The sequence below is a fragment of the Salvelinus fontinalis genome, chromosome 23 (genome assembly GCF_029448725.1).
Source record: "Salvelinus fontinalis isolate EN_2023a chromosome 23, ASM2944872v1, whole genome shotgun sequence".
NCBI lineage: Eukaryota > Metazoa > Chordata > Actinopteri > Salmoniformes > Salmonidae > Salvelinus > Salvelinus fontinalis.
This window is the reverse complement of record NC_074687.1, coordinates 33,567,271-33,593,747: the sequence shown is the minus strand read 5'-3', so window position 1 is coordinate 33,593,747 and position 26,477 is coordinate 33,567,271. Positions and strand designations below refer to the sequence as shown.

At 43.0% G+C, this 26,477-nt stretch overlaps 1 protein-coding gene across 2 annotated transcripts in view; it reads left to right on the top strand.

Annotated features, from left to right (window-relative positions):
• Positions 1-20,380, top strand: part of LOC129821172 (transmembrane protein 163-like) — a 92,798-nt gene extending 72,418 nt beyond the window's left edge. For both annotated transcript variants that reach the window (XM_055878519.1, XM_055878518.1), the window contains exons 3-8: positions 2,726-2,769; positions 3,431-3,522; positions 4,415-4,511; positions 10,910-11,021; positions 12,027-12,168; positions 13,450-20,380. In XM_055878519.1, coding sequence (XP_055734494.1) covers positions 2,726-2,769; positions 3,431-3,522; positions 4,415-4,511; positions 10,910-11,021; positions 12,027-12,168; positions 13,450-13,510 — 548 coding nt within the window. In that variant the 3' untranslated portion in view covers positions 13,511-20,380. The remainder of the gene's footprint in view (positions 1-2,725; positions 2,770-3,430; positions 3,523-4,414; positions 4,512-10,909; positions 11,022-12,026; positions 12,169-13,449) is intronic.
• Positions 20,381-26,477: the final 6,097 nt, after the last annotated feature.

The window sequence follows — 26,477 nt, the reverse complement described above, 5'->3', positions numbered from 1 at the left end:
TGTGTGTCTGACATGTTGAGAAATGAGGTAGAAAAATGAGATGTGTTTAGTTGCCACTGAGAGCTCCGCTGCTATTTGTCTTACTTATGGAAATACCCAGTCTCACTTTTATGATCAGTGTTGAAGATAGAGGAGAATACGAGATCAGGCTGTCTGTGAGTTAGAGAGGGGACAGTTGATGCTGAGGAGACGGAGAAGAAAGGGACATTAAGGTGAGGAGTCACAGTCCAATTAAACGTAGCCCTGTGAAAATACTGTTGTTACAAGATTCATAGAACAGAACAAAAGAGCAAATGAGATGCAAAACCCTGTATACAGTACATCATATTCTGTTTTCCACAGAAGATTATATACTGTATTGTGTGTAAGAGTAGTCAATTCTCAAGCCAACAACGGAAGCATCCTATAGCTTCAATAACAACATCTTCATCTGTATCTGTATACTATCTATGTTCTCCCCAGCTAAAGTGCTGCTTGTCAGGCATGGTTGGCTCCCTGATAAATGTGTGGTATCAGCCGAGTGCTGAGTGCTCCTCCATGCGCCTCCTTTCATAAATCACAAAGAGATCTTCTACAACAAAGCTTTGTAGCACTGCCGTCTCTCTTTGTTTTGACACGGAACGGGTACATTTTCTGACACGCCAATCGCCTCTGAAAGCAAAGCTGGGTAAACGAATCACTAGTATTAATACCAACAACAGGGAAACATAAGAAAACCTTATGTTTTCATGAGTCTGTTAAGCAAGACTTTTTTTTGCCTTTTATCCAGCTCAAGTTTTTGCTTATCTTTGACTCCTTGGCTGGATAAAAGGCTACACTTATTAGCGTGATTCAATACTTTTTCGCCCCATCGCCCAACACACTAGCCCCATCCCTCCCTCCCTCTCCTCCCCTAACCCATGGTCATTGCTCTGGAATGTAGACAGTCACATTTCCAGGCTTACCCTGGTCCCTGACCCATTTCACCAGCATGGAAGCCTCTATTGTCTCTGTATCCCTGTTGCCCCTCCTCATTACCCCACACAGTGTGTTCTCTGTGGAAATGAATGCACAGATTAATGATCCCACTTTGTGCTGAAACAAATATACAATTGCTGTTGTTATAGGCTAACTGCTGTGCTGGTCAGTGCCAAGGCTAATGATAAGCATCACTGTAGTGACCTGCTGTATTGCTTGTCTTGTTCTGGGTCCTGTATCTGCACTCACTCTGAGTGAGTGCATTTATGTATGTGGCTGCATGGTTCAGTGCCAATAGTAGTGAGTCTGTCTGTTAGTGTGGGTGCTGTGCTTGCAGGGCAGACTAACATTCTGGGCACTATGTAGGGAATAGGGTGCCATTTGGGATGCTTCCCTGGTCTGGGAGAAGAGAGTGCGGAGCTTTGGCAGCCCTTGGCAGGCTGTGTTGGCTGGCGTCCTGGTGCCTTGATCCAGACGGCTTGGGAAGAGAACAACCTAAGGGCTCCCTGTACAGGACTGGATGCTGACAGTACGGCCAGCAGATCCACTCATCCTGTTTCACGCTGTACTGCTGCCGCAGCTAGCAGACCAGCTGTCACCAGGAGTGAGCCTGTTTGTTCCTCTCTCTCACTTGACTGTTGGACTGTCAGACTGTCCCGCAGATCCCTTTTTTGTTTGTGTTCTTTGCATCGATCCGGCCTACGGTGTTGACTGAGAGGATAAGAGGAAGTTGGTAGTTCTAATGTGGTGCCAGTCTGCCAGAGCGTCTTAGCATCATGCGTCATGGGTCTGTCTGTCACCATGGTCCCCTACGCCACAGACCATTTTTAAGCCTTTTAAGACCTAGACCAGAGAGGTCACATCATAGCCTCCATGGCAGCCATTGATTGGTGGATCAAAGATAGAGAGACTGAGATAAAAGCCCTGTTAAAACTCTCCTCCAGCTCAGCTCGCACTCAGATTGCCAGTCTCCATGGTGATCTGCCTAGCGACAGGGTGCCCCGTGGGACTGTTACTGCCCTGAAAACGAATGCATCACAGAGGAAACTTAAAAGCCCCCAGCTTCACAAGGACAGAATGAACAGAAACGGATGGAGAGAATATGGAGAATTTGGGCCAGACTCAGATGAATCAAGCTTGTTATTATAACCATTAAGTGCCTGATGAGTCAAATGCTACGAATGTATAAGATGCTTTAATGGATAATCTTCTGTTACATTCTCAACTCTAACAATCCAGTATTGAGGAGAAATCAAATGGAACGTGTTAACAGATCTTTATCCTCTATGCCTTTCAAACCTTCCCTGTGTAGGATTATAGCTGTTTAAATCCATACCATTTTTGCTCAGAGATTATTACAGTATAGTGCTAATCTCTGAATAATTCTCCTCCAATTCAAGCTACACTTTAAGGTGTGCTGATAAAATGAATTATGTACAAACAGAATAGGTTATCAGTGTTTTGATCTTTGAACCTGAAAAATCATAAACTATTACATAACAAAAATGATTTATTGTTATTATTATTTTTATTATACCATTATTTTACCAGGTAAATTGACTGAGAACACGTTCTCATTTGCAGCAACGACCTGGGGAATAGTTACAGGGAAGAGGATGCGTGTCTGTGTGTGTCCGTGTGTTTGTCTGTGTTTGAAATAGCAATATTTACACGGATGTTGCTGTTATCATTACTTTTGCTGTTAGAATCCTTTGTATTTTGTTCCTCAGGCATTCATTTATTCTCTCTCCCTCTCTCTTCTCTCTAGCTGTTTCATTCATGAGACACAGCGCATCAGCATTTGGATTTGCAGTGAGTTCCATTTATACTTCTTAATTAGTCATATAGTCATGGTGTTAATTTATTAACTCTGGTTGGGATCAGATGTAAGTTGTCTGCCATTGTTTCCTTGGTAACAGCACATCAGAGCTGAGGTAACAGAAATATCCCCACAGAGACTGTGGGAAGCTCTAGAATGCTATAAAAGAAGCTATCATGTCATGTCAGGTAAACGAGGACAGTTTACTAGAGCGAGTCAGCATATTAGACATGGATGATAATGAACCAATGAGGAGCTGTTAGGGCCATGTCTATAGAGGGGTCATAATAGTTTTGTAGGCCAAACCGTTCGGACACTCCGGACAATTTTGTGAGAAGACCGATTTTCTGCTTGTCTCATGGTCTGACATACACCGCTCTAGCTCTGTCACTTTTCACCACAGGTGTGGAAGTGCGACATCGGCGGATGGGGTTATTTGAGGCAGATATCGCTATTTAAAATTTACAGATTTAATTGGGGATTTTTATCCTACTGTTCAATAACCAGCCTAGTCTGTTAGTAGAGCATATGGAGTTTAAGTAGGGGGGAATGGGAGGTGGGACTAGAGTTGAGTGTTTTCCTGAATGTACTATATACGTTGTTATTTGATTTATCCTCACTGGAGGCCTAATAGCAGATTGTCTGTCTTTGCAGTTTGACGCCACGTTGGACGTGCTATCTTCAATTATCGTGCTGTGGCGCTATAGCAATGCCGCAGCTGTCCACTCCGCCCATAGGGAGTACATGTGAGTAAAACGGGCACAACATTCATATTCATCTCATTGAACATACAGGTTGCATGGTGTCCCCTATTAGAACATTCCATGTACACCACCATAAAAACAGTTCTCTCTCCCCTAGTAGCCTACTGGGTTATTATCTTCAGAAACCTGCCTTGTACATTCCCTTTGGCTTGAATCTTTATCAGTGTGTCTCAAACGTTACATTATTGAGCTGTTGAGACATTACATTTATTTTTAGTCCAGGCAGCCACATCCAGGTACAGTATATCTCTCCCAGTGTACAATGATACAGTACATTGTCCACAGTAATACAGGGGTTCGTCCCAGTTTACATCTTGTTCCTGGTTGACGGCCTTGTTCTGGCATGTCACAGCTACTTCCTCAGCACTGCAGGCGCTACAATGATAAAGGACAATGCCGCCCATCTACCATCCATCTTATGCCCGCCTGCTGTAGGGGGGGATGGAGGTGGAGGGATGGATGGATGGAAACATTCTCATTCCTCCTTTGTGGAAGTGTCAAAATGAGAGATAAATGGGGAAGAAATGGCAGAGGAAGCAAACATCTTTCTCTGGCGCCAAAGTACTGAGCTGTGAAGCTGCTGCTGTAACCGTAGCCAGGAACCCAGATAACAGACGCTTTTCACTTTTATTTAATTGGAACAGATCTCCCCTGCCTCTCTATGCCTGATTACACCTGTGTTAAAGTAGCATTCACAAACAGTTATGGCTCCCTGGAGAACCAATACATCTATTTAAGTGTACCACGGTGAGGTGCAGCAAAGAAAACTTACTAATTAACTTTAAAATATGTTTTTGTGAATATTTTTGATTCCAATTTTACTGGAGGATGACAATGGAAGAAGCCCTAAGACTTGATTTCTGTCTGTCCACAGAGCGTGCGTGGTCCTTGGGGTGGTCTTCATCTTGTCCTCCCTGTGTATTCTAGGAAAAGCAATCCATGACCTGGCCACCAAGCTGCTTCCAGAAGTGGTGAGAGACCCCCCCTCACACACACAGATGTGCACGCAAGCACACACACACACACACACACACACACACACACACACACACACACACACACACACACACACACACACACACACACACACACACACAGAATCCTAGGGCGATATATAACTGGTATTTTCAGAAGCTTTTCTCAAAGTCTTCACCGTGTTTTATACTGTATGTACTGGCAGGTGGCTTTTTATAGCCCCAGTTTGTGCCTGTGACATCAAAGAACTCTGCCTGTTCCTCTGTCTCTCTCTGTTTCACCTGCCCATGTGATGGAGTGCAAGAGCTGCTGAAGTTAAGGCGAGGAAAAGGAAGCAGAGAAAATAGTGACTAGTTTATGACACTAATCCCGGAATAGTCTCATTTCGCTGTTGCCAGGCAATGCAACCTTTCCTACACTTCTGTAGATTGATGCTGCAGTAAACATCAAAAACATCAACAGGACGAAAGTTACCGAATCAAAACAACTGTTCAGATATTTCCATTCTAGGTAGACAACTAGATGCACTAGCAGCTATGAGAGCAGAATTATCACTTTTTCAGACTTAGCCCTTACCATTTCTTACAATTTCTTTCTTTATATATTAGGTCCACAATTTGCACAAATCCTATCTGTTCTTACAATGTTTGAATGAATGCAAATATACTTCCACCCTCACATTTTTTCTCTCTCTCTCTCGCTCTCTCTCTCTCTCTCTCCTTTCCTTATTTGCTGTATTGGTTTGTAAATTAGTGGTTTCTCTCTCTGATTTGGAGCCGACACCTGTAATCAGTGGCGCAGAAGGACTGATAAGTCTTTTAAGTCTGCTCCATGGCAACGAAGCGCCAACAGCTGCTGTGAGATGTACCCACTGGTCTGAAAACGACCAATTAGCTGCACATTACCACGTCAGGAACTACAGACCTACAGCCCAGCCTAGCCCAGTCTTGATCTGTGTTGTAAGGACAGAGATGGAGAGAGGGAAATGGGGAATAGAGTAAATTGTGTGCGAAGGGGGGTAGGGAAGCAGTGAGAAGGAGAGAGAAAATGATAGGTAGAGAGAGACAGAATCAGAGCGAGGGGAGGAGTGATAGATTGAGATGAGTGCCGGTGAGGGGATATCTGTTTGAACCAGCAGCTCTGCTATGTTAATCAAGCCAGTGAGTCTTGTGCTCAGGAGGATATGTCTGTCCGGGGAGGGCCCATTATCACTGGCTCTTCTTCTGGCGCATGCAAGCGCAATCTAAAAATATCGGCAGTATTTCATATTTCATATTTCATCTCTCTCTCTCTGTAGCTCCGTCTCAGGCTCTGCTGTTGTGCAGTGGTTGCACAGCCTTTCCTCTACAGGGAGCCAGGTTTTCCTGTGTCTACCCTTCTCAATGGCAAGGCTGTGCTCACTGAGCCTGTACTCTCTCTCTCTCTCTCTCTCTCTCTCTCTCTCTCTCTCTCTCTCTCTCTCTCTCTCTCTCTCTCTCTCTCTCTCTCATTCAATTGGCTTTATTGGCATGGGAAACACGCACGCGTGTTATATTAACAGTACACATATCCTGTTCATTCTGGCCCTTCTTTGGACACTGTGTTAACAAACCTCCAAACAAGCTTCAACGCCATACAACACTTCTTCCGTGGCCTCCAACTGCTCTCAAATAATAGTAAAACAAAATGCATGCTCTTCAACCGATCGCTGCCCGCACCCACCCTCCCGCCCGACTAGCATCTCTACTCTGGACGGTTCTGACTTGCAATATGTTGACAACTATAAATACCTAGATGTCTGGCTAGACTGTAAACTCTCCCTCCAGACTCACATTAAGCATCTACAATCCAAAGTTAAATCTAGAATTGCCTTCCTATTTCACAACAAAGACTCCTTCACTCATGCTGCCAAACATACCCTCGTAAAACTGACTATCCTACCGATCCTTGACTTTGGCGATGTAATTTACAAAATAGCCTCCAACACTCTACTCAGCAAATTGGATGCAGTCTATCACAGTGCCATCCGTTTTGTCACCAAAGCCCCATATACTACCCACCACTGCGACCTGTATGCTCTCATTGGCTGGTCCTCGGTACATATTCGTCGCCAAACCCACTGGCTCCAGGTCATCCTTAAGTCTTTGCTAGGTAAAGCTCCGCCTTATCTCAGCTCACTGGTCACCATAGCAACACCCACCCATAGCACACGTTCCAGCAGGTATATCTCACTGGTCATCCCCAAAGCCAACATTTCCTTTGGCTGCCTTTCCTTCCAGTTCTCTGCTGTCAATGACTGGAACGAATTTAAAAAATCACTGAAGTTGGAGACATATCTCCCTCACTAACTTTAAGCGTCAGATGTCAGAGCAGCTTACCGATCGCTGCAGCTGTACACAGCCCATCTGTAAATAGCCCATCCAACCAACCAACTACCTACCTCATCCCCATATTTTTTTTTGTATTTTTGCTTGTTTGCACACTAGTATTTCTACTTGCACATCCTCATCTGCACATATATCACTCCAGTGTCAATTGCTAAATTGAGAGCTTTTTATGTCTCTATTATGGTTTGGTCAGGGTGTGATTTGGGCGGGCATTCGATGTTCCTTTTTCTATGATTTGTATTTCTGTGTGTTTGGCCGGGTGTGGTTCTCAATCAGAGGCAGCTGTCTATCGTTGTCTCTGATTGAGAACCATACTTAGGTAGCCTTTTCCCACCTGTATTTGTGGGTAGTTGTCTATGTGTAGTTGCATGTCAGCACCAGTTGTTTATAGCGTCATGTTCATTTTGTTAGTTTGTTTATTTAGTTAGTTTGTGTTCTTCGTTTAATAAAGAAGAATGTATTCCAATCACGCTGCGCCTTGGTCTCATTGTTACGACGAACGGGACAATTTCACCCAATAGATATGGGAATTTATAAACATTGGCAGGATGTTAGGAAGTGTAGCTCAGTTTTCACCTCATTTTGTGGGCAGTGTGCAGATCGCCTCTCTTCTCTTGAGAGCCAGGTTTGCCTACGGCGTTCTCTCTCAATAGCAAGGCTATGCTCACTGAGTCTGTACATAGTCAAAGATTTCCTTAATTTTGGGTCCGTCACAGTGGTCAGGTATTCTGCCACTGTGTACTCTCTGTTTAGGGCCAAATAGCATTCTAGTTGGCTCTGTTTTTTTGTTAATGCTTTCCTATGTGTCAAGTAATTATTTAGGGTGTTTTCTCATGATGTGGTTGGGTCTAATTGTGTTGCTGTCCTGGGGCTCTGCGTGGACTGTTTGTGTTTGTGAACAGAGCCCCAGGACTAGCTTGCTTAGGGGACTCTTCTCCAGGTGTATCTCTCTCTAGGTGATTGCTTTGTTTTGGAAGGTTTGGGAATCACTTATTTTTAGGTGGTTGAAGAATTTAACGTCTCTTTTCTGGATTTGGATAATTAGCGGGTATCAGCCTAACTCTGCTCTGCATGCATTATTTTGTGTTTTACATTATAAACGGAGGATATTTTTGCTGAATTCTGCGTGCAGTCTCAATTGGGTGTTTTTCCCGTTTTGTGAAGTCTTGGTTTGGGAGTGGACCCCAGACCTCACAACCATAAAGGTCTCTATCTCTCTTTCTGTTCAGCCTCTTGTTAATAAGCCCCCAGAATACTCTTGGTTCCTGTTTAGGTAGCTGCTGGTAGGCCGGTTGTTTCAGTAGAAGAGGGCCTGTGTGGTCTAAGCTTTGTAAGCCTCAGCTGTCTGGTTAGATGTTTCTCAGTGCATAGCTTCCGGCAGAGTGTAAGAGAAGTAGAAGAAATAATGTGAGTTCATTTGGTGCTGTATAATACAATTTAGTGACTGAACTGATCCAAAAGATCTGTCTTTACACAGACATCCACCCTCACACCAACTCTTTTTAAAGATCTCTCTCCATCCTGCTCTCTCTCTCTCTCTCTCTGTCTATGTCTATGTGTTGATATCCCACTCCATCCTCCTTCCATTGACTCTAAACAAGGATGAGTGTGATGGGAGCGAGTTTAACAAGCTTCAATTCATTCAATGTCTTGGCCTTATTGGGCCAAAGACTCATTTAGCTGTCTCTCCTCAGTAGGCTCATCTATACTATACTATACTATACTATACCAGGGCCTGTTGCCAAATCAAACCTGCCCCTGGGGTCTCCATCAAGCCACACACACACATCTGCCTTGGCGCCTCATTTATCAAAGGGGCATGTGCACAAAAAAGACTCTAAACCTAAACTCTAAAGGTTGGTATTTAAACATCTTGAACTTGAAGAGAAAGTGTGTGCATCTCCACGCAAATCTCAGACCATGTGTACACACAACTTCCAGTGGTTGATCAAGCAAACGTTGTGCTTTTGGGGGAAATGGAGATGTTTGATGCACAGGAATTATAATGATGGTAGGCTAATAAAAACATTCAAACGTATGCCTAATGATAAAACAGAGACATTTGCCATTGGTAAGAAGATCACATAGCAGCATGTTGCCTAATATATTTATTTTACTTATTTTACTTTTATTATATGGGCCTAAATCATGATCATATTGCAGGGCATGTCTCTCCTCTGCTACACAATAAATATTAGGCCACCATTTATCCATTGCTCATTCAATAGCCAACCATGCCTGAAAGTAAATAGACCGGTAGCCTATGACATTATGGGTAGGCTACAGTATTTCTGTGTGATAGGAGCGTGACATTATAGCCTATTTAATCCCAGAGCCTATACCAAGGCAGGAGATGGAAACAAAATCATGTATTGATAAACAAAATATTGAGGAACAACACACTTTTCCATAGAGGTGTAGGCTGTAGGCAGCATGTACTTGTCTTGCAGTGTTTGGCACTCACTATAGACAGCATGCATTTTTTGTTTGAAAAGTCACTGCTACAGATTTAAACATTCTGCCCACACCTCTACAGAAATGTGATCAAATGTGATATTCTGCTTCTTTAAGAAACTGTCATGGCCCAGTTCCAACATTTCCAAATCATACAGCAAATGGAGGCGCTTTTGTTTCCATAAAAGGTTAACGGATGATATTTTCCAGGCGGGGTTGTAACATGGCTCTTGTTTATCAATGAAAACATGTGTATATGTTGCGGTTGACAGTTTGATAAATCCTAATAATTTGGCACATGCAAATCCTACAATCTCCACGTACGCCTGCATTTTGTAAGAAATGTACATGAGAGGTTATCCATCAACCGGACACGATTAACTGGCCTGGGTCCTAGTTAGACACCAAGTATGGTGGATAGGGGTCATTGCTCCCAATTCAGACTGGGGAGGACTGGGTGGTAGAGAGTGATCAGGCAGATGGCCTCATTTGGTGTGTGTGTGTGTGTGTGTGTGTGTGTGTGTGTGTGTGTGTGTGTGTGTGTGTGTGTGTGTGTGTGTGTGTGTGTGTGTGTGTGTGTGTGTGTGTGTGTGTGTGTGTGTGTGTGTGTGTGTGGCAGTGTATGGATGTGATTCCTATCATGCTCCCTCAGAGTGCCCAGTGAGTTTGAAGCCTCATTAAAAATGGAGGAGGGATATTGGTTTCCCAGCTGCTGTGTGGGAGAGGACCTTTAATTTGAACCAGGGGAAAACAACAGAAAGAAACAAAGAGAACGAAAGACACCTTCTGTATTTCCTCTCTCTCTCTCTATCCCTCTCTCTCTCTATTTCTCCCTTTCTCTCTCCCTTTCTCTCTCTATCCCTCCCTCTCTCTATCTTTCTCTCTCTTGCTCGCTCTCTCGCTCTCTCTCTCTCTCTCTCACTCTCACTCTCACTCTCACTCTCAATCTCTCACACACAGACATACCCAACAGTCTCACAGCCAGAAGGTGTTTAAGTCTGAACACGTCAAGGGAAGACAAGATATCTACACATTAGAGGGAGGAACAAAAATATGTGTTGTTCAGTTTTGATACACGACTGCAGTTTGACCTTATACTGTAAAGGCTTGTGATGTAAAGAATGACGCTTTAACAAAACAAGGATCTAAAAAACAAGATTGAGACTATTGAGGTTTACAGAGAATAAACATTTATATCTAATAAAAAACAAATCCTACTCCATGTACAAGGCACTGAAATTGACCATCCTATTAACAGTAACAAGAAATGTGGCATATTGCATCAAGACAACATGTCTACACTAAGCTGATTGTCATCTCTTTGTTTTACTAATACTCTAATACTGTATCATGTGTTTGTAAAGCAGTGTGTTATTACTAGGCTCCTCACAAATGTAATGACCTTGTGGAGAGGAGAGGCACCTGATCAGGCCTCTGATCCTGGCTGTGCAATATTAATGATACCGCTGAGGACAAGAGAACTCTGTAACCCTTTGACTCATCACTCTATATTTACTACTTTTCCCCCTTTTTATTCTCTCCCCTCTCTCACTCTCTCTCTTTTTCTCTCTCAGGATGACTTCCTCTTCAGTGTGTCTATTGTCAGTGGGATTGTATGTATCATCCTGGCCGTGTTCAAGTTCCTGCTGGGGAGAGTGCTGACCAGTAGAGCCCTCATCACTGACGGTAGGCTGGGAAAGACTGACTCACATGTCCAAATTCCAAACATATACACACACACACACACACACACACACACACACACACACACACACACACACACACACACACACACACACACACACACACACACACACACACACACACACACTGTACTGTACTGTACTATACACACAACCCCCCCCCCCCCCCCTCCCCCACACACACACACTTGCACTCACAAATACCAAGGGCTTGCACAGCATGCCTTGTTGAACTGAAGCCAATTAAAGTAGCGATATAAGGCCTGGTGCCAGAGAGGTGAGAGAAATGGATGAGAGGCGGAAAAACAAATGATGGTAATAAATAAGAGCTGGGGGGCGACTGGTGTACGTGGTTCAGCTGTAGACGCTCCGCCCCTTCCCTCCATCCCCCTCCCCTTCTAGACTCCTTCCTCTCTTTATCTCTGTCTTTATTGTTTTTTGTCTCTGTCCCTTTCTCCTGCTCTCCATCCTGTCTCTCCCGCAGGCTTCACAACACACACAGCAACAATCCAATAAACCTGATGTTGCTGTTCTGCTTTCAGACCGTCCACTTATCTCCCACTAGACACATATGGAGGCAGGTGCTAGATCGAAGCACATGACTAACTGGTTAGGAAAGGGTCTCTGTCTATCACTCTGTTTCGGGGGTGCAGTTGAGCTCACCTGCACTGTTACCACAGGCATTGGAATAATCAAAGAGGTTTGACTCTGACTGACTGGCTTTGGATGCCAGATATTCAGAATAGAGTAGCTTCGTATATTATAGTTCTAAAAGAGTGAAAGAAAAGGGAACGTCATTGTATAAATTTGTATGATAGCCAGGTAAATGCACATGAACTCAGACTGCTGAATGAGAACACACCTGGTTTGTTTTATCAGATGTGAAAAGGTAGATGTTGTTATTTATTATAGCCCTTTACTTTGCCTAATCAACATGTTCCATTTTCCCTCTTGTGGTTATTGATGTGGTTCTTCTCTGTGGCTGTAGCTTTTAACTCCATGGTGGGGGGCATCATGGGTTTCTCCATCCTCATCAGTGCTGAGGTGTTCAGACACCACCCTGACGTCTGGTACCTGGACGGATCCATCGGCGTCATCATCGGACTCATCATCCTCGCTTACGGTGTCAAGTAAGAGACATGTAGCCTACAAACCCACACACATACAAATGCAAACAGACGCACAGACACGCTCACTAATGTAAACAGACAATCACATGTCAGACAGTCACATGACACACCTGTACGCACACTCAAATTATGCACAGACATACACATACCCATTATATACTGTATTCTATTATATACCCATTATATACTGTATTCTATTATATTATATACCCATTATATACTGTATTCTATTCTATTATATTATATACCCATTATATACTGTATTCTATTCTATTATATACCCATTATAAACTGTATTCTATTATATTATATACCCATTGTATACTGTATTATATTATATTATATACCCATTATAAACTGCATACTATTATATTCTATTATATACCCATTATATACTGTATTCTATTATATACCCATTATAAACTATATTCTATTATATTCTATTATATACCCATTATATACTGTATTCTATTCTGTTCTATTATATACCCATTATATACTGTATTCTATTATATACCCATTATAAACTGTATTCTATTCTATTATATACCCATTATATACTGTATTATATTCTATTCTATTATATACCCATTGTAAACTGTATTCTATTCTGTTATATTATATACCCATTATATACTGTATTCTTTTCTATTCTGCTATATTATATTATATACTCATTATATACTGTATTCTATTCTGTTATATACCTGTTATAAACTGTATTCTATTCTATTATATACCCGTTATATACTGTATTCAATTCTATTCTATACATTTTAAACTGTATTCTATTCTATTCTACTGTATCTTAGTCTATTTTTTTAATTTATTTTTTATTTCACCTTTATTTAACCAGGTAGGCAAATTGAGAACACGTTCTCATTTACAATTGCGACCTCTATGCCGCACTGACATTGCTCATCCATATTTTTATATATTCTTAATTCCATTCCTTTACTTAAATGTGTGCGTATTGTGTGTATTGGTGTGAAATTATTAGATATTACTTGTTAGATATTACTGCACTGTTGGAGCTAGAAACACAAGCATTTTGCAACCCCCGCAATAACATCTGCTAAACATGTGTACGTGACCAATAAAATTAGATTTGATTAGCCATAAATAGGAACACATATTGACACGTGCACATATGCACACACATTCCCCCATGGGGAAAATAAAGTATTTATCTTACATTATACACAGTCAATCATCTAATGTCTTATGACATCTAATGTCTGCTCTTGTATCCCATAATGTCTCTGTCTTCTCTCCCTCCAGACTGCTGCTGGACATGGTACCCCGTGTGAGACAGACCAGGAACTACGAACGCTTTGAGTGAACGCTCCTAGGACCAGGGTTACACCTGATGCACCCCCTTCCCCTCCCCCTCCCCGCCCCTCCTCTCTTTCTCTCTCACACACACACACACACACACACACACACACACACACACACACACACACACACACACACACACACACACACACACACACACACACACACACACACACACAGACACACAGACACACACACACAGACCCTGGCCTTGAGAGACTCTGAGGGCAAAATAGTAAAAGACATTATGATGTTGTTGGCGTGTTGGCCAACCTCTCATTCAAGGTTTTCCCACCGAGCCACCCCCTTCTAACTATTTGTCTTTACCTCCTGTCCATCATTATTACTATCCAGAAGGAGGGAATGAAGAGGTGAGAAAAAGGATTAAGAAGAGGTTGGCATTAACGGCTGGTCCAGAGAGATCAGCATTTGTTTGCCATGTGTATCTGAACCCACTGCTGTTGCTAAGCGACCTAGAACCCCTGGTTCACAGGAGAAAACCTGTTGTAGACCATCCACATAAACTTCTGTGACTTTTAAAATCCCTATGCATTGTTAGAATCGGAATAACTTATAACTTGGAATCATGCCACTACTTTCTGCCCTTGTCTGTTTTCACAGATCTCTATGGTTCTGTGTGTGAGTCTCCATTGCTCTTTGAGATTAGAAGCTACAGTTGAAGTCCTAAGTTTACATACACTTAGGTTGGAGTCATTAAAACTCGTTTTTCAACCACTCCACAAATTTCTTGTTAACAAACTGTAGTTTTGGCAAGTTGGTTAGGACATCTACTTTGTGCATGACACAAGTAATTTTTCCAACAATTGTTTACAGACAGATTATTTCACTTATAATTCCTTGTATCACAATTCCAGTGGGTCAGAAGTGTACATACTGTAACGGTCCTGACCTGTTTTATGTTGTTTTTTGTATGTGTTTAGGTCAGGGCATGTGTTTTGGGTGGGCAGTCTATGTTATCTGTTTCTATGTTGGTTTTGGTTGCCTGGTATGGCTCTTAATTAGAGGCAGGTGTTTTGCGTTCTCCTCTAATTAAGAGTCATATTTAGGTAGGGTGTTCTCACTGTTTGTTTGTGGGTGATTGTCTTCCGTATCTGTGTTATGTCTTGCACCATACGGGACTGTTCGGTTGTTTGTTTCGTTTCGATGTAGTCTGTTCCTGTCCGTAAGTGTTACGTTTAGTTATGTAAGTTTATGTTCAGGTTTCGTCTACTTCGTTTTCTTGTTTTGTATTTTTGAAAGTGTTTTGTTTTTCGTGTAGCCATCGTCGTTACAAATAAAGAGATGGCTTATTTCCCTAATGCTGCATTTTGGTCTGATGATCCTTCTCTCCTCTCCTCGTCCGAGGATGAGGAGAGAGACAGCCCTAACACATACACTAAGTTGACTGTGCCTTTAAACAGCTTTGAAAATTCCAGAAAATTTAGATGCTTCTGATAGGCTAATTGACATCATTTGAGTCAATTGGAGGTGTACCTGTGGATATATTTCAAGGCCTACCTTCAAACTCAGTGCCTCTTTGCTTGACATCATGGGAAAATCAAAAGAAATCAGCCAAGACCTCCACAAGTCTGGTTCATCCTTGGGAGCAATTTCCAAACCCCTGAAGGTACCACGTTCATCTGTACAAACAATAGTACGCAAGTATAAACACCATGGGACCACGCAGCCGTCATACCGCTCAGGAAGGAGACATGTTCTGTCTTCTAGAGATGAACGTACTTTGGTGCGAAAAATGCAAATCAATCCCAGAACTACAGCAAAGGACCTTGTGAAGATGCTGGAGGAAACAGGTACAACAGTATCTATATCCACAGTAAAACGAGTCCTATATCAACATAACCTGAAAGGCCGCTCAGCAAGGAATAAGCCACTGCTACAAAAACGCCATAAAGAAGCCAGACTATGGTTTGAAACTGCACATGAGGACAAAGATTGTACTTTTTGGAGAAGTGTCCTCTGGTCTGATGAAACAAAAATAGAACTGTTTGGCCATAATGACCATCGTTATGTTTGGAGAAAAAAGGGGTACGCTTGCAAGCCGAAGAACACCCTCCCGACCGTGAAGCACGAGGGTGGCAGCATCATGTTGTGGGGGTGCTTTGCTGCAGGAGGGACTGGTGCACTTCACAAAATAGATGGCATCATGAGGAAGGACAATTATGTGGATATATTGGAGCAACATCAAGACATCAGTCAGGAAGTTCATGCTTGGTCGCAAATCGGTCTTCCAAATGGACAATGACACCAAGCATAATTCCAAAGTTGTGGCAAAATGGCTTAAGGACAACAAAGTCAAGGTATTGGAGTGGCCATCACAAAGCCCTGACCTCAATCCCATTGAAAATTTGTGGGTAGAACTGAAAAAGCGGGTGCAAGCAAGGAGGCTTACAAACCTGACTCAGTTACACCAGCTCTGTCAGGACGAATGGGCCAAAATTCACACAACTTATTGTGGGAAGCTTGTGGAAGGCTACCCGAAACGTTTGACCCAAGTTAAAAATTTGATGGCAATGCTACCAAATACTAATTGAGTGTACGTAAACTTCTGACCCAATGGGAATATGATGAAAGAAATAAAAGCTGAAATAAATAATTATCTCTACTATTATTCTGACATTTCACATTCTTAAAATAAAGTTGTGATCCTAACTGAGATAAAACAGGGAATTTTTACTGGAATTAAATGTCAGGAATTGTGAAAAACTGAGTTTAAATGTATTTGGCTAAGGTGTATGTGAACTTCCGACTTCAACTGTATGTAGCTATAGTACATAAAGCAAGATATATAGAGTGGAAGTCTAGGTAGGTCTGTGAGCAGGTCACACAGCTGGAGTCATATATTGTAAATGAATGTGCCCTCTGCAGTGCTTCTCCTTGCTGCTCCACTGATACGACCCAAGTGGGAGTAGAGGGCACAGAGATAAATCACACATGTATCTATCCCTATGGTAGAGGACTATGTCTAGTCAGTTCGCTGCAGTCCTCCACTCTCTGGCTTGACAGAGAAACAAGAGAGAGAGAGGCCCAAACAGCAGGGCCAGGCCAGTATCTGGAAAAGTGTGGCTGCCCATAGAGCAGTGGTAAGATAGAGAGTACTGTACTGTACATGCACAAAGCAAAGCACACCAGAGCAGACCAGACCTTGACTGTCAAGCAAGGGAGTGACTAGTTCACAATCAAGACTGACTTCAGGGTTGAGGGCAAAAATCAAACTGTTGGTACAGTGTCAGTAAAAAATATATGACATTACAGTGTCACACCGAAAAGCTGAAAACAAAGCGCACACGTTTTTCAATCACTATCCAGATGAGAGCACTAATTATTGTTCCACTGTGATCTAAACTAGAGAATGGTTAGGTAGCTACAGTGATAACGCTTGTCCCAGGTAGGCTTACCACACTGTTTTGTTCTAACAGTGTTCAATCTTGTCATAATAATGACTATATCCTTCCACCACCTTGTCTGGGATGACCATGACTATATAATTGATAAACTAATGTTTCAGTGCCATACATGCTCAGATTCCTAAACTAAGACAACATTATTTGCCAGCTTATTTGCTTGGCATGCCATATTTATGTTTACAATTATAGATATTTATCTGTCGGTAGAAGTTGAGAGAAAGACTGAGGGCAAGGTGTTTTCTCTTATTTGTGAGACATAAGTAACTGGTTCAGGTAGTGTAGTGTACGTATGTAATGAATACTGTATTGCAAAATTGTACTTATAATTTTTTAAGCAAAATTAGAATTATTAACATGTCATGCAGTAGCCAATAGATGTGAATATGTGCCATGTTTTACAATTACACTTATTTCTATGGGGATACATTCGAGTTATATTGCAAAAATGTACACATCCCCACTTCATCTGCCTGTCCTGACAGTATGGACAATACCCAACATAGAGATTCAATATTATGTGAAGCCATAGATCTCTACACATATCAGTGATCTGCTTCACAGCATATTGGATCATCATTAAAGGCAATGTCCTTTCTCTTACTGTTTACCTTCGCTTAAACCTCATAGCAGTAATGCCAGCACGTTTCGTGTATACTGTACGTAAATTATTGTAAATACAAAACATGAAATGTGTACAAATGTTTAATACACTGTTTAGATAGAGGCTTCTAGCTGTAGCAAACCAATAGGAATAGCCAGACTTGACAGATTAATTGTTCTAGTGCTATTTGTTCTTTTCTAAATGATATATTATTATTAGATTATATTTACACTGTAAGTTCCGCTCCGCTTTGAGTTGATACACTGTAAACTTGTAAAGTGATAGTTTTCTTTATATCTTTCAGTACCATTCAAACATTTGACACACCTACTTATTCAAGTTTTTTACATTTTTAAAAACTATTTTCTACATTGTGGAAGAATAGTGAAGACATCAAAACTATGAAATAACACATGGAATCATGTAGTAACCAAAAAAGTGTTAAACAAATCGAAATATATTTTATATTTGAGATTCTTCAAAGTAGCCTCCCTTGATGACAGCTTGGCAAACTCTTGGCATTATCTCAACTGAGAGGCCAGGTCATCTGGCCTCCACAATCATCACTCTCCTTCTTGGTCAAATAGCTCTTACACAGCCTGGAGGTGTGTTGGGTCATTGTCCTGTTGAAAAACAAATGGTAGTCCCACTAAGCGCAAACCAGATGGCATGGCGAATCGCTGCAGAATGCTGTGGTAGCCATGCTGGTTAAGTGTGCCTTGAATTCTAAATTCATCACTGACAGTGTCACCAGCAAAGCATCATCACACCTCCTCCTCCTTGCTTCTCGGTGGGAAACACCGAACACCGGATCATCCGTTCACCTACTATGCGTCTCACAAAGACACATCTGGCCATGATTGGGAGTCCCATAGGGCGGCGCACAATTGGCCCAGCATCGTCTGGGTTTGGCCGGGGTAGGCCATCATTGTAAATAAGAATTTGTTCTTAACTGACTTGCCTAATTAAATACAAAATTTAGCTCTGGGTCTTCCTTTCCTGTGGCGGTCCTCTTTAGAGCCAGTTTCATCATAGCGCCTGAGGGTTTTTGCGACTGCACTTGAAGAAATGTTCAAAGTTCTTGAAATTTTGCGGCTTGACTGACCTTCGTGTCTTAAAGTAATGATGGACTGTCATTTCTCTTTGCTTATTTGAGCTGTTCTTGCCATAATATGGACTTAGTCTTTTACCAAATAGGGCTATCTTCTGTATACCACCCCTACACAACATAACTGATTGGGTCAAACCCATTAAGATGTAAAGAAATTCCACAAATTAACTTTGAACAAGGCACACTTGTTAATTGAAATGACTACCTCATGAAGCTGTTTGAGAGAATGCCAAAGCTGTCATCAACGCAAAGGGTGGCTAGTTTGAAGAATCTCAAATATAAAATATATTTTGATTTGTTTAACACTTTTTTGGTTACTACATGATTCCATATGTGTTATTTCATAGTTTTGATGTCTTCACAATTATTCTACAAGGTAGAAAATAATAAAAATAAATAAAAACCCTTGAATGAGTAGGTGTGTCCAAACGTTTGACTGGTACTGTATATCAAGGATTGAGAGTGTGATCTGTTCACAGCTCATCTTTTCAACTCATCAACAGCACAGGCATTTGTATGGTCCCTTCCCCCACAAGATGACAGTCTCATAAGTCTTTAATGACTCAAAATGACAAAAGCACCGAGTTTAGACCGTTAAATTCCATCCAAATAAGCACATAAATAGGTGTTTCATATTATTTATAATAGATAAAGAAATGGTATACTTGCTAGATTGTGCTCTGATAATGTCTAATAATACTAATAGTATCATTCCTGGTCTTACATTGTTACATTTTGTCTGTGTTTACTGCTTAGAAGTATAACACTCACAATAACACTGACAAACTGTCTCAGCAGCTGAATTTATAGATGTTGAAAAGGATTGGAAAATGAAAACGGTACGTATACTCTCATGCCAGTCAGTGTATTAATTCCAGTGTATGATGTCATACAACTGGGTTGTGCTGTGTGTATTGTAAGGTGAATATACTATAGATGTGATAGATTGACTGATGTTATAGGAGCAATATTGATTTTGTATTTACTTCACTGTATGGATGTGTTTTCTCCTAAATGTTGCCAGATGATGTCTCGTAAAGCTGAATTCTTGCTAATCATCTCTGTTACAGTAATTCCCGATTCAAAGCTGTGAAATCATTTCTAGATATGTGTTTAAGGATGTAAATGGCAGCAATTCTCTTTGAATGAATTGGCCCATGCGTTTGACTTCATAATAAGACAGACACAGGTATACATAGAAACACACAGGGAAGGTAGGGAAGCAGACACAAACACAAAAGCACAGTCTCACAGACAGTGTGTAATCATAGTGATGCCTTCTACTAATCATTTAATTAAGTTATATTATACAATAGCAATACAAGCCCTTTCCACTGCTTAGCTTGGACTGACACAAACTTAATCTTTAAAAGTAACATGCTTTTCAGCTTTTCTGAGACACACACACACACACACACACACACACACACACACACACACACACACACACACACACACACACACACACACACACACACACACACACACACACACACACACACACACACACACACACACACGCTCTCTCTCTTCTTGACACATCTTAATGCAAAATACGCCTGTGAACAGTTTGAGAGTAGAATTATGTGTCTGATTGTAAATATTTAAATGGTATTACATATGATGTAAACACTGTGTATATTTATGTAGGACACATACAGTATATATATGACTATGTGGACCTCTGTCACAGAGGAAACGTTTTATTGATAAATAAAGTTTTATCCTGCTCATTCATTATGAATGTTGAGTCACTCCTTTCTTCCTACCTTTGCATAATTTAAATTTGAATTAAATAATACAATAATACAAATGAAATAATAAATACATATACAAATAATCAAATAATACAAAACAAATATGGAAATTCTCGCCGGTGTTAGAAAAAGCTAAAGCATTACCTGGGGTATAATAAGAAAATAATAATACAAATTCTTCTCCCCATGGACAAGTGAGAAGACTCCGGGCAATGAGGTCATGATACAGTGCAGATGATTTTGTGCTGCCTGTACTTCCATTGTAAACCACACAGTGGGCAGCAGAGACAAGCTCATACAATTATTGGGCTGCAAGTCTTTTAAAAGCAGCTTTTGTAGATTAGCTTTTTTCTTGAAGTTAGGGTTAGGGTTATGGATAAAAGTAGAGTTATGGCTAGAGTTAGGGTTGAGCCTGGGTGTGGACATGAAGCTAGGGTTAGGGTTTAGGCTCAGGTTACGGCTGAAACAGGGTGTGGACATGAAGCTAGGGTTAGGGTTTAGGCTCAGGTTACGGCTGAAACAGGGTGTAGACGGGTAGCTAGGGTTATGGTCAGAGTTATGGTTGAGTCTAGAGTTAGGGTTGAACCAGGGTGTGGACATGAAGTTAGGTCTAGGGCTGTGGTTGAGGGTTAGGGTTGAACCAGGGTGTGGACATGAAGTTAGGTCTAGGGCTGTGGTTGAGGGTTAGGGTTGAACTGGGTTGTGGACATGTAGCAGAGGAGGCTGGTGGGAGGAGGTATATGAGGAAAGGCTTATTGTAATGGCTGGAATGGAATAAATGGAACAGAGTCGAACGTGGTTTCCATATGTCTGATGTGTTTGATACTGTTCTATTTATTCCATTCCAGTCTTTACAATGAGCCCCTCCTACAGCTCCTCCCACCAGCTTCCTCTGACATGAAGCTAGGTTCGTGTTAGGGTTATGGCTAGGCTTAGGGTAGATTATATACAAAATAGATAAAGTGAACATAGAGCAGCAAGAGAATGAGCAAATTTACAGTGGATATACAAATTTACAGTATAAATATAGCAATATCTACACTCACTGGCCAGTTTTTTAGGTACACCCACCTAGTACCGGGTCGGACCCCCTTTGCTTCCAGAACAGCCTGAATTTCCGGGGCATTCTACAAGGTGTTGGACAATGCTGATGCGATGACATCACACATGTTGCTGCAGACAGGACGATGGTACATTCATTTTGTGAACAGCCCGTTCCATCTCATCCCAAAGATGCTCTTTTGGGTTGAGGTCTGGGCCCTGCTCAGGCCACTCAAGTATACTGAGCTCTCTGTGCCATGTTCCAGGCAATGTTTTTCCACTCCTCAATTGTCCATTGTTGGTGACTGCGTGCCCACTAATCGCATCTTCTTGTCTGATCTATTGCAATAGCCCATCCGTGACAAGGATCGAAAAGTTGTCCGTTCCGAGATGCCGTTCTGCCCACTACTGTTGTACTGTGGTGTTATTTGTCTGTTTGTGGCCCGCCTGTTCACAGTTGTGCTAAGTTGGCTGGCTGTCCTTTGGGTGGTGGACCATTCTTGATACACACAGGAAAATGATTGAGTATGAAAAACCCAGCAGCGTTGCAGTTCTTGACACAAACCGGTGCGACTGGCCCCTACTAGCATACCCCGTTCAAAGGCATTTAAATATTTTGTCTTGCCCATTCACCCTCTGAAAGGCACACATACTGTACACAATTTATGTCTCAATTGTCTCAAGGCTTAAAAATCCTTCTTTAACCTCTCCTCCCCTTTATCTACTCTATTTGAAGTGGATTTAACAAGTGACATCAATAAGGGATCATAGTTTTGACCTGGATCCACCTGGTCAGTCTATATCATGGAAAGAACAGGTGCTCTTAATGTTTTGCATATCAGTGTATGTACAGTTCAAAGATGGCTTCAATTGGTGTGCAGCATAGACTGCATAGTCTCTTAATGTCTCTGGTCCAGATGGCCGGTTGGTGATGCTCACAGCACGGGGAAAGAAACTGTTCAGGTGGCAGGTGGTTTTGGTCTTCATTGACCTGAACTGTTTGCCAGAGGAGAGTTTTAGGAAGAGGGGGTATTTTTCCTGCACTCTTCCTTGCCCCGGAATCATACAGGTCCTTGATGGTGGGCAGGTGACAGCCGATGACCCTCTCCGCACACCAGACAATGCGTTGCAAATTTCCCTTGGAGCCGGCAGACGCATTACGAACCAGACGGTAATAGAAGAGGTGAGGATGGACTCTATGATTGAGAATGGACTCTATGATTGATGCGTAACTGGATCATGATTGACTGGGGGAAGGTTGTGTAGTGGTAGGGCAAAAACTAAAATGTGCACCCATTGGGTCCTGAGGACTGAGTTAGGGTGGTTAATACACATATGTTTTGTGTGTCCAACTTCTAACCACTAGGTGGCAGCATAGGCCAGCACACAGTTGGCTTGAAGCAGGTTGGCCACTGCATAAGACACACAGCTCATTTTAAAAGGAAAGGGGAAGGGGGATATCTAATCAGCTGTCCAAGTGAATGTATTCAACTGAAATGTGTCTTCTGCATTTAACCCAACCCCTCTGAATCAGAGATTGTACTTATGTAATTGAGTTGTATGCAACAACAAAGCTGGACAGTCAGAAGTCACAGAATGATGCTTTGGTACCTTGATACCTCATTTCTTTGGAATATCAGAAAGGATAGTATAACTACTACTGCAAGGTTTTAGCTGTTAGTTTTGGATATACTGATGAGAACTGCACCCGTGAAGGCACAAAATCTTCACCAAATGTTGCTCTGCATATAGTTCCCATATCGGCCTTCTTTATTTGATTATAAAACCATTAATATGATGTGACGTGTAATAAAGTGATAATATCGAAATGTTATAATATTGTGGTATTAAATTACTTAGCATTACAAAGATAGTTGTCTCATTACCAAAATGTTTGCTGTTAGGACAACCTTTATTGCACACTGAGTTAGTCCATGCAACTTATTATGTGATTTGTTAAGTAAACGTTTACTCCTGAACTTGCCATAACAAAGGGGTCAATACTTATGCAACCAATATATTTTAGTTACTTATTTGTTATTAATTTGTAAAAAGAATGTTGACATTATGGAGTATTTAGTGTAGATCAGTGACAAAAAAAAAAAGACAATTAAATCCATTTCAATCCCACTTTGTAACCAACAAAATGTGGAAGAATCCAATGGGGGGTGAATACTTATATGATAGGCAGTGTATCTCCCCAGACCCAATTATTCACACAAAGACAGAATACATTCATATTGTGAACAGCATCATTGCTCTAGCTTAATTGCTGTTCTGGATTACATTAAAACCCAAACCGCAGATACGATGGTGTGACTCGGCACAATGTTGATACAGTGTTCTCATGGAAACCAATGATTCTTGCCATACAGTTAAAAACCATTAAAGCAAACACCCATTAAAACTTTGTTCAAAGTTTAGCATATACCACTCAATGATTAAAGTTGGATACAGTGCACAGTACTTTAAGAGTGAGTGTGTCACTTTTGACGACGCAAATCTGGCCATTCCATATCCTTTTTTTTATTATTTCAAAGTCTATGGTCTTACTTACCTTCCTAAACGCTTGAATAAATCACCTGGAACCTCTGACTCATTCAAGTTATTACCCAAAGGAAAACATTTTGATATCGAACAACAATCTGTAACGGCGTTCCTCCTCCTCTTCGACCGAAAAGGAGGAGTATTGATCGAACCAAGGCGCAGTGGAGTTTGAACACATATTTATTGAACAAAACACGAACTTAACTAAACTAACAAAACAACAAACGGTGTAGACAGACCTATACGACGAACTTACATAAAACAAGAAGAACGCACGAATAGGACAATTAGACTACACAAACCGAACAAACCGTAACAGTCCCGTATGGTGCAAACAATTACACAGACACGGAAGACAATCACCCACAACGAACACTGTGACAACGCCTACCTAAATATGACTCTTAATTAGAGGAACGCCAAACACCTGCCTCTAATTAAGAGCCATACCAGGCAACCCAAAACCAACACAGAAACAGAAAACATAGAATGCCCACCCAACCTCACGTCCTGACCAACTAACACACATAACAAACTAACATAAATAGGTCAGGAACGTGACATAAACCCCCCCATAAGGTGCGAACTCCGGGCGCACCAGCACAAAGTCTAGGGGAGGGTCTGGGTGGGCATCTAACCACGGTGGTGGCTCAGGCTCCGGGCGAGGTCCCCACCCCACCATAGTCAATCCCAACCTCCATCTACCCCTAAAAATGTCCACCCATATCCCACAAAATCCTCTTTGTAACATCCATGACAGGGACAGCACCGGGACAGAGGAATAAATCAAGACAGAGGGATAGATAAGAATAAAGAGGTAGATCAAGAAAGAGAGGGAGATCATAATAGAGGGGCAACTCCGGACTGAAAGGCAGCTCCGGACAGAGAGACAGCTCTGGACTGAGGGGCAGTTCTGGGTATATAGCCATTTCTGGCTGAAGGGCAGCTCCTGGCTGACTGACGAATCTGGACGCTCATGGCTGGCTGACGGCTCTCGACGCTCATGGCTGGCTGACGGCTCTCGACGCTCATGGCTGGCTGACGGCTCTCGACGCTCATGGCTGGCTGACGGCTCTCGACGCTCATGGCAGGCCGACGGCTCTCGACGCTCATGGCAGGCCGACGGCTCTCGACGCTCATGGCAGGCCGACGGCTCTCGACGCTCATGGCAGGCCGACGGCTCTCGACGCTCATGGCAGGCCGACGGCTCTCGACGCTCATGGCAGGCCGACGGCTCTCGACGCTCATGGCAGGCCGACGGCTCTCGACGCTCATGGCAGGCCGACGGCTCTCGACGCTCATGGCAGGCTGACGGCTCTCGACGCTCATGGCAGGCTGACGGCTCTCGACGCTCATGGCAGGCTGACGGCTCTCGACGCTCATGGCAGGCTGACGGCTCTCGACGCTCATGGCAGGCTGACGGCTCTCGACGCTCATGGCAGGCTGACGGCTCTCGACGCTCATGGCAGGCTGGCGGCTCTCGACGCTCATGTCTGGTTGGCGGCTCTGGCGGATCCTGTCTGATTGGCGGCTCTGGCAGATCCTGTCTGATTGGCGGCTCTGGCAGATCCTGTCTGATTGGCGGCTCTGGCAGATCCTGTCTGATTGGCGGCTCTGGCAGATCCTGTCTGACGGACGGCTCTAGCGGCTCCTGTCTGGCGGGCGGCTCTAGCGGCTCCTGTCTGGCGGGCGGCTCTGTAGGCTCATTGCAGACGGGCGGCTTTGCAGGCTCATTGCAGACGGGCGGCTTTGCAGGCTCATTGCAGACGGGCGGCTCAGACGGCGCTGGGGAGACGGATGGCTCAGATGGCGCTGGGGAGACGGATGGCTCAGATGGCGCTGGGGAGACGGATGGCTCAGATGGCGCTGGGGAGACGGATGGCTCAGATGGCGCTGGGGAGACGGATGGCTCAGATGGCGCTGGTGAGACGGATGGCTCTGGCCGGATAAGGCGCACTGTAGACCTGGTGCGTGGTGCCGGAACTGGAGGCACCGGGCTAAGGACACGCACCTTCATACTAGTGCGGGGAGCAGGGACAGGGCACACTGTACTCTCAAAGCCCACTCTATACCTGGTGCGTGGTACCGGCACTGGTGACACCGGGCTGAGGACAAGCACATCAGGATTAGTAGGGGGAGAAGAAACAGTGTGTACAGGGCTCTGGAGACGCACAGGAGGCTTAGTGCGTGGTGCCGGAACTGGAGGCACCGAACTGGATACACGCACTACAGGGAGAGTGCGTGGAGGAGGAACTGGGCTCAGGAGACGCACTGGTAGCCTAGTGCGTAGTGTAGGCACTGTAGGTACTAGGCTGGGGCGGGGAGGTGGCGCCGGAAATACCGGACCGTGGAGGCTTACTGGCACTCTTGAGCATTGAGCCTGCCCAACCTTACCTGGTTGAATGCTCCCGGTCGCCCGACCAGTGCGGGGAGGTGGAATAACCCGCACCGGCCTATGTAGGCGAACCGGGGAAACCATGCGTAAGGCA